General features: G+C 38.7%; 1 protein-coding gene and 1 pseudogene across 1 annotated transcript; both read left to right on the top strand.

Moving 5' to 3' along the window:
* The window catches only part of LOC148916551 (AP-4 complex subunit epsilon-like), a 103091-nt pseudogene that overhangs the window by 43407 nt on the left and 43525 nt on the right, over positions 1–16159 (top strand).
* LOC148916554 (protein FAR1-RELATED SEQUENCE 5-like) lies at positions 6590–9310 on the top strand. The gene is made up of 3 exons (XM_089051617.1): positions 6590–6632; positions 7149–8463; positions 9006–9310. The coding sequence occupies exons 2-3, from the start codon at positions 7185–7187 to the stop codon at positions 9308–9310; spliced, it is 1584 nt and encodes a 527-aa protein (XP_088907743.1). The 5' UTR covers positions 6590–6632; positions 7149–7184.

The following is a 16159-nucleotide window of genomic DNA, read 5'->3' on the forward strand; positions in this document are numbered from 1 at the left end:
TTGTTAAGGTTCGGAGGCGATTTGTTTTGCATGTGTCAAATGTAGTTTGTAATGGATGTGTGTGTATTGTATGTAGATTCACTTAATATTGCTGTTATATTGTATGTATATTGCTTAATATTGCCTTTGTATTGTATACATAGTGTATGTATATTGCCACCCTATAGGAAGTATATTGTAATAATATTGCTATCGTATTGTCCTTATATTGCTCTAATATTGCCTCTATAGTGAAGTATATTGGCCTAATATTGCTATTATATCCTATGTCAATGGCATTTGGTCTAATAACAGTCTCCACTTCGTTCAAAGTAATCCTGAATTCAAATATCACAAACACGACAATTGTTATCCATCCTTATATTACCACGAATTGATGTTGACCTTTCAAATGATAGTTGGAGTTGCACATCGATTCATATTCAAAAGGAAAGTAATTCTCTCCCTCAATGAATCGTCATTCAAAAGAAGGCAGCTATGAAATATTGGGTAAATTAATTGGGCACAAACCACATATTACAAAACCAGGATGATTTTTGGCATACTTGAAAAGAGAAGGGCCAAATACAACAGAAAAGAAAATCCATTCAAGCTTGTACAATGGAATGCACAATAACCCTTTTACATGTCCTTCCAACACCAGTGTTTTGCCTGCTTTAGAGTCGCCGGAGGAGACCATATTGCCATTGTGCAATTCGAGGGGGCAGTCAATTTGGAATGGTGTCATAAACATGTTTTCTTTCCCTGACTTTAACTAAATGAACTTTAGTTTAATTACTTGTAAGCTCCAGCTAGGTCCTTCTGTTTTCTCTTCTTCTTCTTCTTCTTCTCATGACTCTTAAAAGGCAGTTTGATGTAAATAAATCCTAAGATTTCCATGTGATGCACAGGGAATTGGAATAAATAAAAAATAAAAAATAAAGGGATCAGTTCATTAGTGATTACATTTAATCTTATCTATGACAAATGTAAGAAGAAAAAAACTAATTTTTTGTGAAGTATCATCGGATGGTACCGTAGAACTCTAGCTACATGCGGAATTTGAAAGAAGAAAACTTATTCGGAATCCTTCATATTTGTAACCACTTTGCTTCTTCTCCGAGGAGGAAACAAAAATAATAATAATAATAATAAACGGTGTGATTTCAATTATTTCAAAACATTGATGTCAATACCGTTTGTTTGACATTATAAGGGCATCTCTCACACAATTAAGCCCACAAAATAAACTAAACATGCTATAAGCTCCACAGTAATATTTACTTCATCTCCATAATCATAACATTGGGGGAAAAAAAACCACGGAGAAATACATGAAATGAAAAACAACTCGGTAGTGACTCTGAGATTGTGTACATAAAACTTGGAACAACCAAACCAATTAAAGCTAAGCCATCTCATACGTATGCCTACATAAAATAACAGTGTATGGTCATCTTCTTTAGAATATTGCAATCAACACTTGGTTGAGACCGACCTGCAAAAACAACTGGCACACAGATATGACACACATAGATAGAGTTTATGAATGACAGTTCCAGAATTAAGACCTCTGTTAATTTGTAACTGCCACCGAGTCAGTTCATAGTGCCAAATGCAGCTATCTGGCACACATATATGACAAGCCAAAAGAAAACAAGCAAAGTAACAAAGAAATAGAGGCATGACATAAATGGGAACCTCAGCAGAAAGCATCAAATATGCATACAAGCAGATTGGCTCCATTACTATGTCCAAGAATGATGTAAATACTAGATAAAAGAGTTCTTATTCAAACCTCAGCAGGTTTCTCGGTTTCATTCCTGGACCTTCAATATCGTCTTGCACAATAGCATCAGTTGACTTAGTCAAAGTTCCAGACAAAGACTCCGCAATTTCTTTTAGACCCTGCAAGAAAGTGGCATGACTTAAATTTATTTTTTGGATACACGCGAGAGTCTAAACTATTCAAAATTTATCCAATCTACGGGGAGGGGGACTCGAACTTGGGTGCAAGGGGTGGGATACAAGCGAGAGTCTAAACTACTCTAAACTAATCTAATCTATAGGGAGGGGTACTCGAACTTGGGTGCAAGGGGATGGGCTCCCTGCCCTGGCCAACTACCCTAACCCACGTTTGCAATTAAGTAGCAAATATTAAGGATTTAACTATCAAGATTCCAGTTACTGAAATAATAATATCTGAAACCCCTAAATTAAAAAACACATATTGCAAATGAGATAGCTCCGGATGGAATTACACCTTGAGAGAAATGTCATTATTAAAGACAGACAAACCTTCATACACAACATGGCCCAACCCACCCCCATATAAATCTAAGAAATTTTGTAGGGCATGGGAAAGAAATCACAGGCATATGATTCTCAGTAGCCTTAAGCCTCCTGCTTGCATCTTGGAAAGAAAAAATTAATTGGGAATAGCTCTAAAGGAATCCCTATTTGACCCCTTTCCCTTCCCCCAATCTCATGGTGTAAAATTAACTGGAAACAAAGGGAATGCAAACCTAAAGCATAAAGCTCCATCAATGCTTTACTAATTTTAGCATCTAATCGCAGTGTAATCTATAGGTTATTTTCTTTCTTTGTTGTGAAAAACAATGGGCACAAATGCTTTACATGAGTCCATAATAATTAATAAATGCGAAGACCTCTGTCCAATATTTCCAACTAGGATAAAGTCAGCAACTGAAGAAAAAAATTCTTAGAAACAAACCTTCGACTACGAAGTTTCAATATGTCACTAAGCGACCACGTGGATTCCCAGTAAGTTTAAGTTTCGTCTGCAAGTAGAAAAATTAATCAGAGCAGTGATCATATATACCAAAAAACACTACATAAGAGACTATACTTGAGGGCGTCAGTAATTAGGGCAGGGGCTTATCTTTCACTACGACATGAACTTATTACTTACAGGTAACTTTGATACAATGAACATAATATTTTCATTTTCCACAATACAAAAATATTATGAAAGTTGAAGAGTCAATAATGTAACACCCCGACTCCAAATTTATTTCATGTTTTAATTAATTTGAGTGAAATTACGAATTTACCCTTGGAGTAGGGGTATTTTGGTCACTTTTTAATTTGGAAAGATTTGGAGAAGTGAGTGGTACCATTGGGTAGAGCATCTCGATACAAGTTGATAGACATGTGGCACGCTAAATTCCGAGTTGTAACGAAGGAGCAAAAGTCTGAAAACGAAAAGGACGCAAAGGTAATTTTAAGATTATTCTGTAGCAAATAGTACCGCTACAGTGTGATACAGTAACGGGCAGTTTTAAATTTTCTTTTCTTCTTCTTCTTCCCCCTCCTCCTGGCGCAGAACGGCCCCCTGTTACTTTTCACGGCTGGGGTTTTGGGCCACCACCGTCGCATCCGCCACGCTTGGGGTGGCACTAAAAGAACCGGCCACCTCCCTCTTTCTTTCCGACCAATCTCAGCCGCTGGAACCACCTTTGGTCGCCGGAAAATGCAAAAATCCGACCGGTTTTAACCCAAAATTCACGGAGCCCGTTCGGACACCTCCGGCCACCATTTTTGTCGATCCAGGTATGCGTTCTCAACCTCTCGAGCTGTTCTTGCTGTCTGTTGTGTTAGATTTGAGAGATTTCTACGTTTTGGAGGTCGATTAAGCGATGGAAATTTGGCCGTTTTTGGCCTCCGATTCCCGCCACTTCCGTCGAATTTTTGGGTTAGATCCGAACAAAAGTTGCTCCGCTCTAGGTGCTGATCATGTAGGTATAAGTTTTGCCTGGCGGTTTGGAGGTTTTCCGATCACCGGAATCGCTTTGGGCACCCACGCGCTGCCGGCGTGTGTGGCATCGCGTGGGCCACTATTTGGCTGAGCTTAGGTTCCTAAAATACTTATCATGTCATCCCGAGCACGACGGTATGCTCATATAGGAATTTGAATATCGTTTGGTCGTCGATCGGATATCGCATATTGTGCGTTATCCGGGTTCGATAAGTTTGGATAGTTGGATGGTCTTGAATTTGACGGATTGTGTAGGATTCGACGGATGGTAAAACGGAGTCCCGGATACTCCGGAAATGCCAACCCTAGGGCTAGGGTTATAAGTAACCGTCGGATCGTGCGATCGTGAGCGATCCGACCGTCTGATCTGGACCAAACTTGCAGGACATGTGTTCTAGACCTGGTAGAACCTATAGGAACTTTTGGATCGGAATTTGGAGGTCGTGGGCCCCGCGGGTCCGTTTGACCAAGGTTGGATAGTTTGACCCTGGGTTGATGTGAGACTTTTGAGATAGTTCTACCTTCCCAGGAGGGTTAAAATGACCGTAGAGACAGGTCTTGATCGTTAGTCGAGTTATATGGTTATATCAAGCTATAAAAAGAGTTTAGATTGCCAGTTTGAAGTGCGGACAGGCCCCATACGTGGCTTTGGATGTTCCGGCGTATGGGGAGACATTGTGATATGCTTCGAGGTCGCACGTGTCGTAGGAGTAGTCGGCGTGTTGACAGACCCCGTATGTGGTGTTGGTATATCCGGCGTATGGGGAGATATGTGATATTGTGTTGAGGTCGCACGTGTCGTAGGAGTAGCCGGCGTGTTGAGACTCCCATACGTGGCGTTGGTAGATCCGGCGTATGGTATGTAAGATTGTGATTTAAAGAAAAAGGGTTTTAGAAAGAACTACGTGTGGCTTGATCCCTTAGTAGGGTATGTAGGCAGCCTGGGATAGCGCCTAGGTGCAGCAGCGGGCTAAACTTTACTCGTGTTGTTTTATTGAGATTGGTTCGGACCTTGTCGTTGGTCTTGAAATTTGAGTGAAAATGAGAGGCAGTTGTGTTAGGAGGTTAAAACCTCGTTTGATGGTTTTTTGGGGAAGTTATTTTTATGTTGATTACAGTAGGCATTCATAAATAAGTTTGTCATATGCATTGTTTAATGCATTAATTTGATTTAAGAACATTGTTATCGGTTCTGTTTAAAATCATTTGAAGGCTGGAGGCCATTTTTGTGAATTGCATGAGAATATATTGTTTGTGCTGGCTGTTGGTATATTAAATGTATTTTATGCAGGTTGAACTTTTTGGGGAATGTTCAATTTACAAGAGAGACTCTCCGAAATTTTGGTGAAAGTCTCGTGCCCTTATTCTTCTTTGGCAAAAGAGGATATAGTTTTAGTGAGTGGGCCCAACATTGGGGTGATGTCGGGAATTCCACAGGATTCGTCCTGGGTTATGAGAAATTCAGGCGGGTCATGTCACATAACACATTTAAATCCATACACTGACAGGTGCAAACCTGCTGAGGCATTTGAACTTGTTTTCCCTCAACAAAGTTGACGAGGTAGAAAATACCAAGATTTGAAACATCCTGCACGAGGCATTTCCATCAGTACAACCTTGAGCAGATAAATAAAGTGATGCATGTATCGAAATAAATGCAACAACCACTGCAAGTACTTCAAATGAAAGACATATCTTACTTACAACAGTGTTAGAGACTGGTGAAAGAACAGAGTTATATGCACATTAATTTTGTCATCCAATGCCAAATATTCTTGGGCTCGACCTCCAGGGATTACAAGAGCATCATAACTTGAGACATCTAGAGCTTCAAAGTCAGCTGTTAAAGTGAAATTATGGCCCGGCTTCTCACTGTATGTTTGGTCACCTTCAAAATCATGGACAGCTGTTGTGATTTCACGACTTTCTTCTTGGGGCAAACTGCTTCAACATGGCATCCTAGAGCTTGAAGAGACTGAAAAGGCACAATTACCTCATAATCTTCCATGAAGTCCTACAAGTGTTGAGGGAGAGAGTGAATGATGCTTAGTAACTGTGAGAAATATAAAATTTTGATCATAGACTAGAATAATACGTAGATAACAATTAGTTCATAAACAAAAGACATGCAGGTTTAACGTTCTTGTCAAGGGGTTTACCAGATTTACAGTGAATTAAAACACGTAGCCAAACTTGATTTATGGACCATCTTATCACTATTGATATTGACAAGTAAAATAATATTTTGAATTTGGTGGGCTTTGAGGTTTGTCAAGTAGCCAATCTTGATTTATGGACCATGTTATCACTGTTAAATAAGAGTGCTTCTATAGTGAGTGGAAAGTTATAAGGGGTTTTTTTGAGGGGTATGTAAGAGCCGTTGGATTTCATCCAACGGTGAGTTTTTAAAAGAGGGTGCATGTAGAACCGGGTTGAAATCTGACCCGTTTGGAAACCCAACTTCAGCTGAAGATTTTTCCCTCTCTGTGAAAAACTCAAGAACACAATCCTCTCTTTTTTAATGTAATGCAAATCCACAATTAGAAAGATCCAAAGCTCCCAAACTCTATAATCGCTCCATTGTCATCAGCTCCTTGGGAGGCCTGCGATCTATGGTATCCTCGGTATGATGATTAATGGCTTTTACCTATCTATTGCCCTGTTTTGATTCTATGATTGAAGTGAAAACCCCTTCTCTTTTTCGTTCAGCAGAAGAGATTCCGGATGAAAGCAAAGTAGCATATCTCTTTTTCGTGCTGCTGCAGTTGTTCCTGGATTTTGGTAGAGATGGAGTCTCCACTACGAAAGAATCCTCTCTAATGTCCACCACATTCTTTGAAGCTGTGAGTTCGGAACTCCCGATTGACTTTGAGAGGTAAGTTCACTCTTGCTGGATTGATTTTGTTGGGTTTGATTTGTTTTTTGTGAGGGTGAGAAATTTGTCATTTGTGGCATGAATAATGCGTCATTTGCTCTGCTATCAATAATGCGTCATTTCCTTATGAATATTCAATATACTTAGTTGATTATTTTTGTTTGGAGGGGGATTGGAAATTTATGAAATGTAGGTAAAAGATCCTAAACTTAGGCTTAATGGCATTAGAAGTAAGCATTTGGAGAGGATATTGGGTGAAGTTCTGTAATTGCTGGTTTGAATTACATTTGAGTTCTTAGTTGAACATGTTGGTTCTAATGTTATTTTTTCCAGATTATTTCACAAGAGATAGACGTAACTATTATTAAATTTTGCTTGTGTTTTGTGTAATCAGAATCCAACAAGCTAGGCTATGCGTGTATTGTGTCAATTTGGGCAATGTTTTGTGTAAGTGGAATGCATTGATAAGTTGTGATGCAGTAATGATTGATTAATGAATTAACATTTGCTATGCAGTAATATAGAAGTAGATCAATAATATACGTGGATAAAATGTCTGGGGGCTCAGAGAGTGATGACTCTGTAACAGCTAATGGGAGGGTTTACATTCCTGAAGTAAGAAATGAGGAAACACCAGCAGTTGGGATGAAGTTCGACTCGCTTGACCTCGTTTATAATTTCTATAATAGATATGCATTCTTGGCTGGCTTTGGTATTCGACTTCATTCCAGCTTTTGGGGGAAAAATAAGAAAGAGATTCTGAGAAAAGAATTTGTATGTTGCAAACAAGGTGTATACCGGAATGATGAAACTCGGGAGAGAAAAAGACAGCGGGGAATAAGTAGATGCAATTGCAAAGCTAAGATTGTGGTTGTGAAGACACATGGGAGCAAGAAGTATACCATCTCTCTTTTTGCAGAGGGACACAATCATAAGATGACACCCTCAGGAAGAATGCATTTACTGAGATCACACCGTCGTATTTCAGATTCTACAAAAGTACTTACAAAACAGTTGGGTTCGGTTAATATTCCCATTAATCAGAAGGTAAGTATTTTCGAGGTGCAATCCGGAGGAATGGATAAAATCGGTTTTATCAAAAAGGATATGTACAATCTTGAATGTAGTGTGAATGGGAAGCTGAGGAACCACGATGTTGAACTAGTGACCGAGTATTTTATGGCTGAACAGAAAAAAAATGAGGCTTTTTATTTCAAGATTGAGGGAGATGGCGATAACAGGTTTAGTCGATGTTTTTGGGCAGATGCAACTTCTAGACGGGCGTACGGGTTTTATGGAGATGTTGTTGTATTCGATACCACATTCAACACGAATAGATACGACTTGACATTTGCACCAATGTTGGGAGTTAATAACCATGGTCAAACAATTGTCCTAGCATGCGCATTTTTGAGCAAGGAAACGACTGAGTCGTTTATTTGGATGTTTGAGGAGTTTAAGAAAGCCATGCCAGGTGGCGAACCTAAAACGATCATCACAGATCAAGATGCGGCAATGAGCAGAGCGATTTCAATAGCCTTCCCGACTACATTTCATCGACTTTGCATATGGCACATCACATCAAAGTTCTCTGTTAAGTTACCACATTCTGCTTATAAGGAGTATTGGGGTGAATTCCAGAAAGCCATATGGGATACTGACAATAAGGATGAGTTTGATGCAAAATGGAATATTGTGGTTACAAAGGCTGGGTTGACTGACCATCCATGGCTAAGTTCAATGTTTGATTTAAGGGAATCTTGGGTTCCACCTCATACGACACTTTTTGCCGCTGGAATGTCAAGCAGCCAAAGAGCTGAATGTTCTCATGGTTTCTTCAAGCAATACATATCAAGGAAAAATTCGTTGATGGATTTCATAATAAGATTTGAGAGGGCACTTTCTCATCAACGTCAAAAAGAGTTAGTTGCTGATCACGTAGATGCATTTGAAGTGGCTCAATGTATTCTACCGATGCCAATGAACAAACAAATGGCTACCTTGTACACAAGGACAATGTTTCAAAAGTTTGAGCAAGAACTAATACAAAGTACAAGCATGTTTCCTAGAGCTGAAAACAGAGGATGCTTCTAAAGTTGTCTTTAATGTGAGCGAAAGGAAAAATTGGGAAACAAGAGTGGCGAAGTCGTATATGTCAAAGATTCTGACCACGCATCGTGTAGCTGCAAAAGATTTGAATTTGTTGGAATTATTTGCAAGCACATCCTAGCATTGTTCAGAAGGGACCAGATTGAATATATGCCCGATAAATACATTTTGAAGAGGTGGAAGAAAACTGCGAAATTTGGATTGGTGTCAGATGCAAATGGCAACGAAATTAAAGACTCTGCATATCCTGGTCTTTTAATAAAGCGGAGTACAATGTCCCGACTTGCTTGGATGTGGTTGAGGATGCATTAATGTGTGAAGAAGGATGTGAGCTACTGTCAGAGACTCTAAAAAGTTTGCAGGTGAAGTTGAAGTTGTTGAAGGATGGACCAAGTAATAACGAAGTTGGAGGGTCCAGCTCTCAAACACAATATATGAAAGACCCTAAGAGAGTAAGGTGCAATGGAGGGTCGAAACGAGTAACGGGAGCAAAGGAAAAGGCAATGAAGCGAGGATTAGACACTGTCGGGAGTGTGGACACATTGGTCATGATAGAAGACAATGCCTAAGAAATTTGAACACACCGTAAGATGTTAACACTATTTATAATAAGACCTAAAATTTGAATAGGTAAAGTTCTTATGTGCTTGTTTGATGTTTATGCAGGACATCACCGTCGAACAATGACGAATCAACTCCAATAGATCTTAGTGACCCATTATTTGACGAATTTTACAGGATGCACGGACCAACTCAATGATTTAGGTTTCTATGATACGAAGCCCGGTTATTATGAAGACTAATGATCAGGTGAAGTTTTCTAGATGCAGTTTTATTATTATTATTTTTTTGTTCATGTCCACCGATGAGCTCTGACTATGTCCATTGATAATTGAAATGAAAATTTGCTTGGTTTCATTCTTGCATGAAATTTGGACACATGTTAATTTTACGTCTTCTCCCTATTTAGAAATTTTCATAGACATTAGATAAAGCATCAAATTTTGATTTATGTGAAGAAGCAATGACTTTTACCTTGTAAAATGGGTAGTTTATGGTGAATTATGTTTGAATAGAGATTTATTGATTATATGACAGGCTAATGCAGCATTTCCAGCAGCCACTATTGTTTCCATTACAGAATGATTTCAGACGCATCATTTGTAGCAGCACCCACTTTTTGCGAATGTTATGTTCTAGTGTTTTACTGGTGATTAAGATCTGAGCTGGACTGGTTATTAGGTGCACGATTTTGCAAACATTCGTAGCTGAAGGATACTTGAAGCACTTTGTTGGAACAGAAAGATTAGAAAGCAACGTGTAAAAAAGTACATTGCAGCTAATCACATTTCGAATGGTTGGGTAATATGAAAGGGTACACTAACATTTGAACTACTCATAATTCCACACACAAAAGAAAATTTGATTGCAAAGCATTTTATGTGCTCCCTCTTAGCAATACCACGATCTCCCCAATAAACTGAACAACGGTAGCCACAATCACTAGGTCGTATTGGTCAGCTTCTTCTTAGCAGGTCTCGCATGCTTATGGTCACTCATGTCCCCAGTGATTTAGACAAAATACATATTCAGCAATATTTGGAATTTTATTATATATACATAAACCATAAACCATTCACTACACAATGTATAGCACATGGCATTTTACTTATGACTCAACGTGTCATGATAATGGGGCTTTACTGATTACCAACGTGCTGTGATATTGACTGCTTATTGAATAATATTTCCATAGTTGCAAAATATAATGGTAGACAGAAGGAACACATGATGACTTGCAAGACATAGTCCCAATAATTATATATGAAGCAAATGAAACTGATATTTGTATTATTTTATATTAGATAATGACATTAAGGGAATATAGTTCTAATTTGTGCAATACCACGATCACCCCCAACCAACAGAACAGCTGTAGCCGCAATCACTTAGTCGTATCGGTCGGCTTCTTCCGAGCAGCTTTGACGTGCTTATGCTCATTCATGTCACCACCATCGTCTAGTATCTCTCTCACAGCATCAGGGGACACATAGTCCCAATTATAACTTGTATGAGTAGTTGCCGCGAATGCTCGGAATTTTTCGAATCCTTCGTTGAATGCCAACTCCAGTTCACTGTGGTGCTCTTCGCATCGCATATGGTTCATCAAACAACCTTTAATTTCATCATTCATTATCGCATCCAACTCCTCACTTTCAGCTTCCTTTTATGACTCACTTCAAGTACTTGTTCTTTTGGGAGAACGCTTTGTTCACTCTAATGTTAAGATCAGCCAAAATGGCCTCGTCTTGAACACATTTCTCGTGCCATGAATTGATCAGGAATTATAATCCAGCTTGGTACTGACTGCATCTATTGCCTCTAATGGATCATCGGAGTCCCCCTCACTCCCAAATGATGTTGAAAATGGAAGGGGTCGGCGAGTACAACGTGGAAACGGAACCTGCGACTCCAATTTTTCATCTTCGATTGTATTGTTGGCGCCTGAAGAGGTTGACATACTTGAATAATCCTATTTGTTTTGGAGGATGAGGATTGCAGATGCAATTTCGTTTGAGAAATGGAACATAGCTTTATAGACCAACATACCAAAGCTTGCGTGTAGTCAACATATCTACTTTATTTCAATTTTAAAAAAAGAGGTGTCAGGTTTTGCTTTTAAAGCATGTCAACCTCACACTCTCCTTACACCACTGTTAGTGGTTGAAAGAAACTCAATGGAAGTGACATCTAGTTAGTGAACCCAACCAAACTAAACAAACTAGTTAGGATTAAACTTAGATTGTATGAGACCTTTTTTCATTTATACATTGTCAACCAAATGTTTTTTTTGGCGGGAACCCTTTTTTATTGGTATTACTATCACCCCCTTCATAAAAATTCTCCCTCCACAAAAAACTCACTCCTCCACCGAATCTGTCTCCATCTACTGACACTCTCTCCTCCACAGAAACTCTCTCCCCCCATTGAATGGATTTACTAACCAAGTTTGATGTGAGCGTAATAAACACCCCTCCAAACAAAGACCGCCTTCGAAACGCAAGTGAGTCACCAGACAAGCAATGTCACTTTCCTAGACAGAATGACCATTTTGTTGGAAGTTTTGAGTCTGAAAGAGTTCTTGCTTTCTGGAAGGAGAGGCATCTTCAACTTGGTGATGAAATCCAAAGGGCAAGGGTACGTTTGGAATTTGTTGAAGGCCAAATTGAAGATGACAAAAGGCAGGCCAATCTGGATAGGGCGAAGTTGCAGCGCATGAAGCGTAGACACAAACGACTTCGGAGTGTAGCTGTTCAAAAATACAAGAACTCATCTAATGCAAAGGAGTCAAAGAAGCGTGTGATGCAAGCTGGATTCGACTACTTCCGGTCCTATGCAAAACTCGTCGTACCCGGGTTTGATTGGTCATCTATTACCATTTCCGACGTTAACAAATATACTCAGCAAGGGAAGTAACCATTTTGGTTATCGTGTTTGAGTAGAGGCAAATCAGAGGAACTGGAATTTTCGTTAAGCTCTGCTTCAAACCTATTTTGATGCTTACTACTATAGAATATTTCAACCTTCATATTTTCATGTCTTTAATTACGATAACACGATGCAAAGTGCGCATCTACTTCAGTCATATGTTGCTGCCATGTCCATTTTTTTGTGATCACGTATCAGATTTGGACATGGTTGCATCATATGCAATGTTGCCTTTATGTATTATATGTTAGGGTAAGGTTTATGGAAAAGCATGTGTGACTGGTTTTGTGACAAGTTATGGGATTATTTTGTACTAGTTATATATTGTTTTTTGTACTGGTTCATCTCCTACTATTGCTTTATTTCTTTATATTATATGTTTATGCGATTGGACATGATAGAAAATATATTACTGATTCCCAATGCGGCGTCAGAAGGACAACTTATTGAATACCGCCGACGTGTTGAAAACTCTAGGTGCAGGTGCATATGGACAACTTATTGACTATCTCTGACGTCCTCAAAGCTCTAGGCGCATGCGCAGTTCCAATTATGGCTTCGAAGTAGTGGTGCATTTATTATATATGTACATTATTATAACCAAAACAGATAATTTTACATCCTTATATATGAAAGGAAACTAATTCTTGTATTAGTACAAATTATATAACGAATATTAAGGAAATATACTTGTTAAAGTGAACAACATATATAGTTAGGGTTAAGAGGAAAGTGAGTTATGTCAATCATTTTTGAATTTTTAATTGCGAAATGGATGATCTATGGGTTCCCCTCGTTTTATAACGTGACACGGAGGCCGGAGTATTTTTCGGGGCATTTTTAGGATTTTTCTACTATTTATTGCATTTTTTCAAAGATTTTTGCACTAAAAAAGCCAAAATAATTGCCAAATGGACACCTGCGCGATCTCACCTCACCTTTCACCCCTTGACAAGTGTGCGTCATCAACATGGCCACATCCTTACCTTTTACCCTAAATTATTATTTTATGACTTTTTCTTAGAAAATTCATAACTAAATACACAAAAATCACAATAATGATCCGAAAATTGCTACGACCTCATTGACACTCCATCTCCCTTGCTGAATTCCCCGATTAGTGGTTACGCATTTTAAAAAACAATTCCGAACATTAACGGGAGATGCTTGTTGAAGTAGGTTATTGAAGTTAAAGTGAACAACATATATAGTTAGGGTTAAGAGGAAAGTGAGTTATGTCAATCATTTTTGAATTTTTAATTGCGAAATGGATGATCTATGGGTTCCCCTCGTTTTATAACGTGACACGGAGGCCGGAGTATTTTTCGGGGCATTTTTAGGATTTTTCTACTATTTATTGCATTTTTTCAAAGATTTTTGCACTAAAAAAGCCAAAATAATTGCCAAATAGACACTGGCGCGATCTCACTCACCTTTCACCCCTTGACAAGTGTGCGTCAGTCAACATGGCCACATCCTTACCTTTTACCCTAAATTATTATTTTATGACTTTTTCTTAGAAAATTCATAACTAAATACACAAAAATCACAATAATGTTCCGAAAATTGCTACGACCTCATTGACACTTCATCTTCCTCCTGAATTCCCTGTTTCATGGTTACGCTACATTAGTATTTTATTATTTTTTATCCAAAATTATTTTTATTTTTATTGTTATATTACTTGTTAGCTTGTACATTTGTTAATTATATTTACTCCAACTTTTTATTTTTATTTTTATTTTCCGTGTGAATAGACCATTTCTGGTGCTAATCAGTTTCTCTCTTCTTCAATTTGTTAATGTTTTTCCTTTATTAGGTTTAAGGGATGTTTTCAAACATAAAATGGAAATATACAAGCCATCCATACTACAACATCAGGAAATAATTATTCAAAGTTTTTCACTGTTGAAGTTTTGCTTAAGAAACGTGTAACCCAATCATTTGGGATATGCTAAGTGGGAAAATGTCATTCCCAATAACCGGTGAAAAGACACATACTCACTTCATGCATGCGTTTTCGTTTACCAAATATTAAGATTGCAGTTGTGCAAAATATCTGTGTCAGTAAAATGTCATTCTTAGCCGTCAATTATGTCAGTAATAATTCCACTATATAGCAAATATTATACATTTATATATAAAACGGGCTAGGACAGCACAAACACCAGACAAAATAGATTAAAACATGAAATAGAAAACAACATTTGTAGAACATAGACACGCATAAAAACCGTAGAAACATACTCCAACTAATTATAAGGGTATGGATTCCCTGGCACAACATAGACACGCATCACCTTGAACCAAAAAACACTCTCACGGTGCCATTTGCATCGATTGCAACAAGTCCGTATGGATTGATCTTTTCTTCACTAGGCCAGCCTGGAATAACAAAACACCAGTCGTTGTTGTTACAAGCGCTGCACTGATTGAACTTAATCTTCCGATAGTGACACATATCTACGATATGTCTTCCAACAGAGAAAATTCCGCTTAATCGTCGTCTCAAAGCATCCCTGGTTCCTTTCATATCAATGTTGTTACGTTGATTCAAAGAACACAAGAATTCTAATGCATCCTCTTTTGACTGACCAATTCCGGACATGCCAAGTAGTCCAACTATATATGACGCTTCCATATGGCCTGCCGTGGCTGCAACGCGCATCCCAGACAATGCTTCCACATTACCCTGCTGAAAAACATGTCGAACGCTTCTCTAAATATCGCCTCAGGGTTCTGGCAAGCCCTGCATTGGTCCACGAAATGCCGGACTTGCGTTGCGGCATAGTACCAGTTAGGATGGTCTTGGTACTTTTCCATTGAAATTGTGTTCCACACTTGTGGAGTGTTTGCCAACGTATTGAACAATGGGCACACACATGCCATACGAAAGAGATCTTCCGAGGAGTTGGTTGCCACGTATAACATCACTTTAAACCAAGCTAATTCCGGGATGAAGGCTTGAGGCACATCCAGATGGAGATGCTTCCTTCTCTTTCCTCCGACTGTAGTGTAATGTTTGGAATTCATTGAAATATTTTTGAATGGAACGATTTGAGGACTGCAAGAGGGGAGAAATGAGAATATACGGGGTTTTGGGTTTGTTTTAGCCTCTGATTGCCTATTACGAAAAGGTGTTTCCTTGGGGTTTTACCAAGTTGACCCATTTTAAAGAAACTGAACTCAACACCCAAAACATAAGACAGGCGAAGGGAAAACGTCATCAAAATGCAAAGGGAGTCAGACCGTCCAAAAGTCATTTACTAACCTATTTCCATAGCCATTGTTAGGCTTTTCCCGCCATTAAATTCATTGATACAAATGTGATGGATTACTGACTAGTGACAGAAGGTCCCATAAGATACTTTTTCATTTTCCCACACCACACTACCCCTATTAAATGACGGATTCTTATCCAACTAGTTGCCTTAATGAAATATAAAGAAAATAATATATTTAAAGCAGTGTCCCCTCAATTGTAAGATTAATTGGTAGTGAAATAGTATATCGCTTATCGGAGTAAAATGTGTCACAATTCTGACGGTACAGGTGTCCGGATCGTGACCAACCCACCCACACACAGAAAAGAAGGATATAATTCGATTTGGGCAGAGATGAGAGAGAGCTGAGTGAGAAGTTTAGGGTTATGACTTATGAGTGAAGGGGTATAACTGAGAAGGTATGAGTCCGAAGAGGTTTTAGTGAGAAGATCTGAGTGAGAAGAGGTACAAGTGATAAGATTCAACATGTCTTCGTCTTCATCTCCCGCTCAAACAAAGAGGTGTCAGTATTGTGGAGCTGCAATGGTGCTTCGGGTTTCAAAATCAGATAAAAATCGAGGGAAGCCATTTTGGAAGTGTCTAACCTCCTATGTAAGTTCTCATTTCCAGAATATGTATGTGGGTGAAAAAAAAATCCTAGGTCTA

Source organism: Prunus mume, linkage group LG5, assembly GCF_029339155.1.
Source record: "Prunus mume cultivar Tortuosa linkage group LG5, ASM2933915v1, whole genome shotgun sequence".
NCBI lineage: Eukaryota > Viridiplantae > Streptophyta > Magnoliopsida > Rosales > Rosaceae > Prunus > Prunus mume.

Bases quoted from the DNA above. Each gene is read 5' to 3' on its own strand.
- LOC148916554 (XM_089051617.1), top strand. From the start codon at position 7,185: ATGTCTGGGGGCTCAGAGAGTGATGACTCTGTAACAGCTAATGGGAGG. The intron at 8,464-9,005 runs GTTTCTTCAAGC...CTTTTAATAAAG, and splicing joins AAGAGCTGAATGTTCTCATG to CGGAGTACAATGTCCCGACT.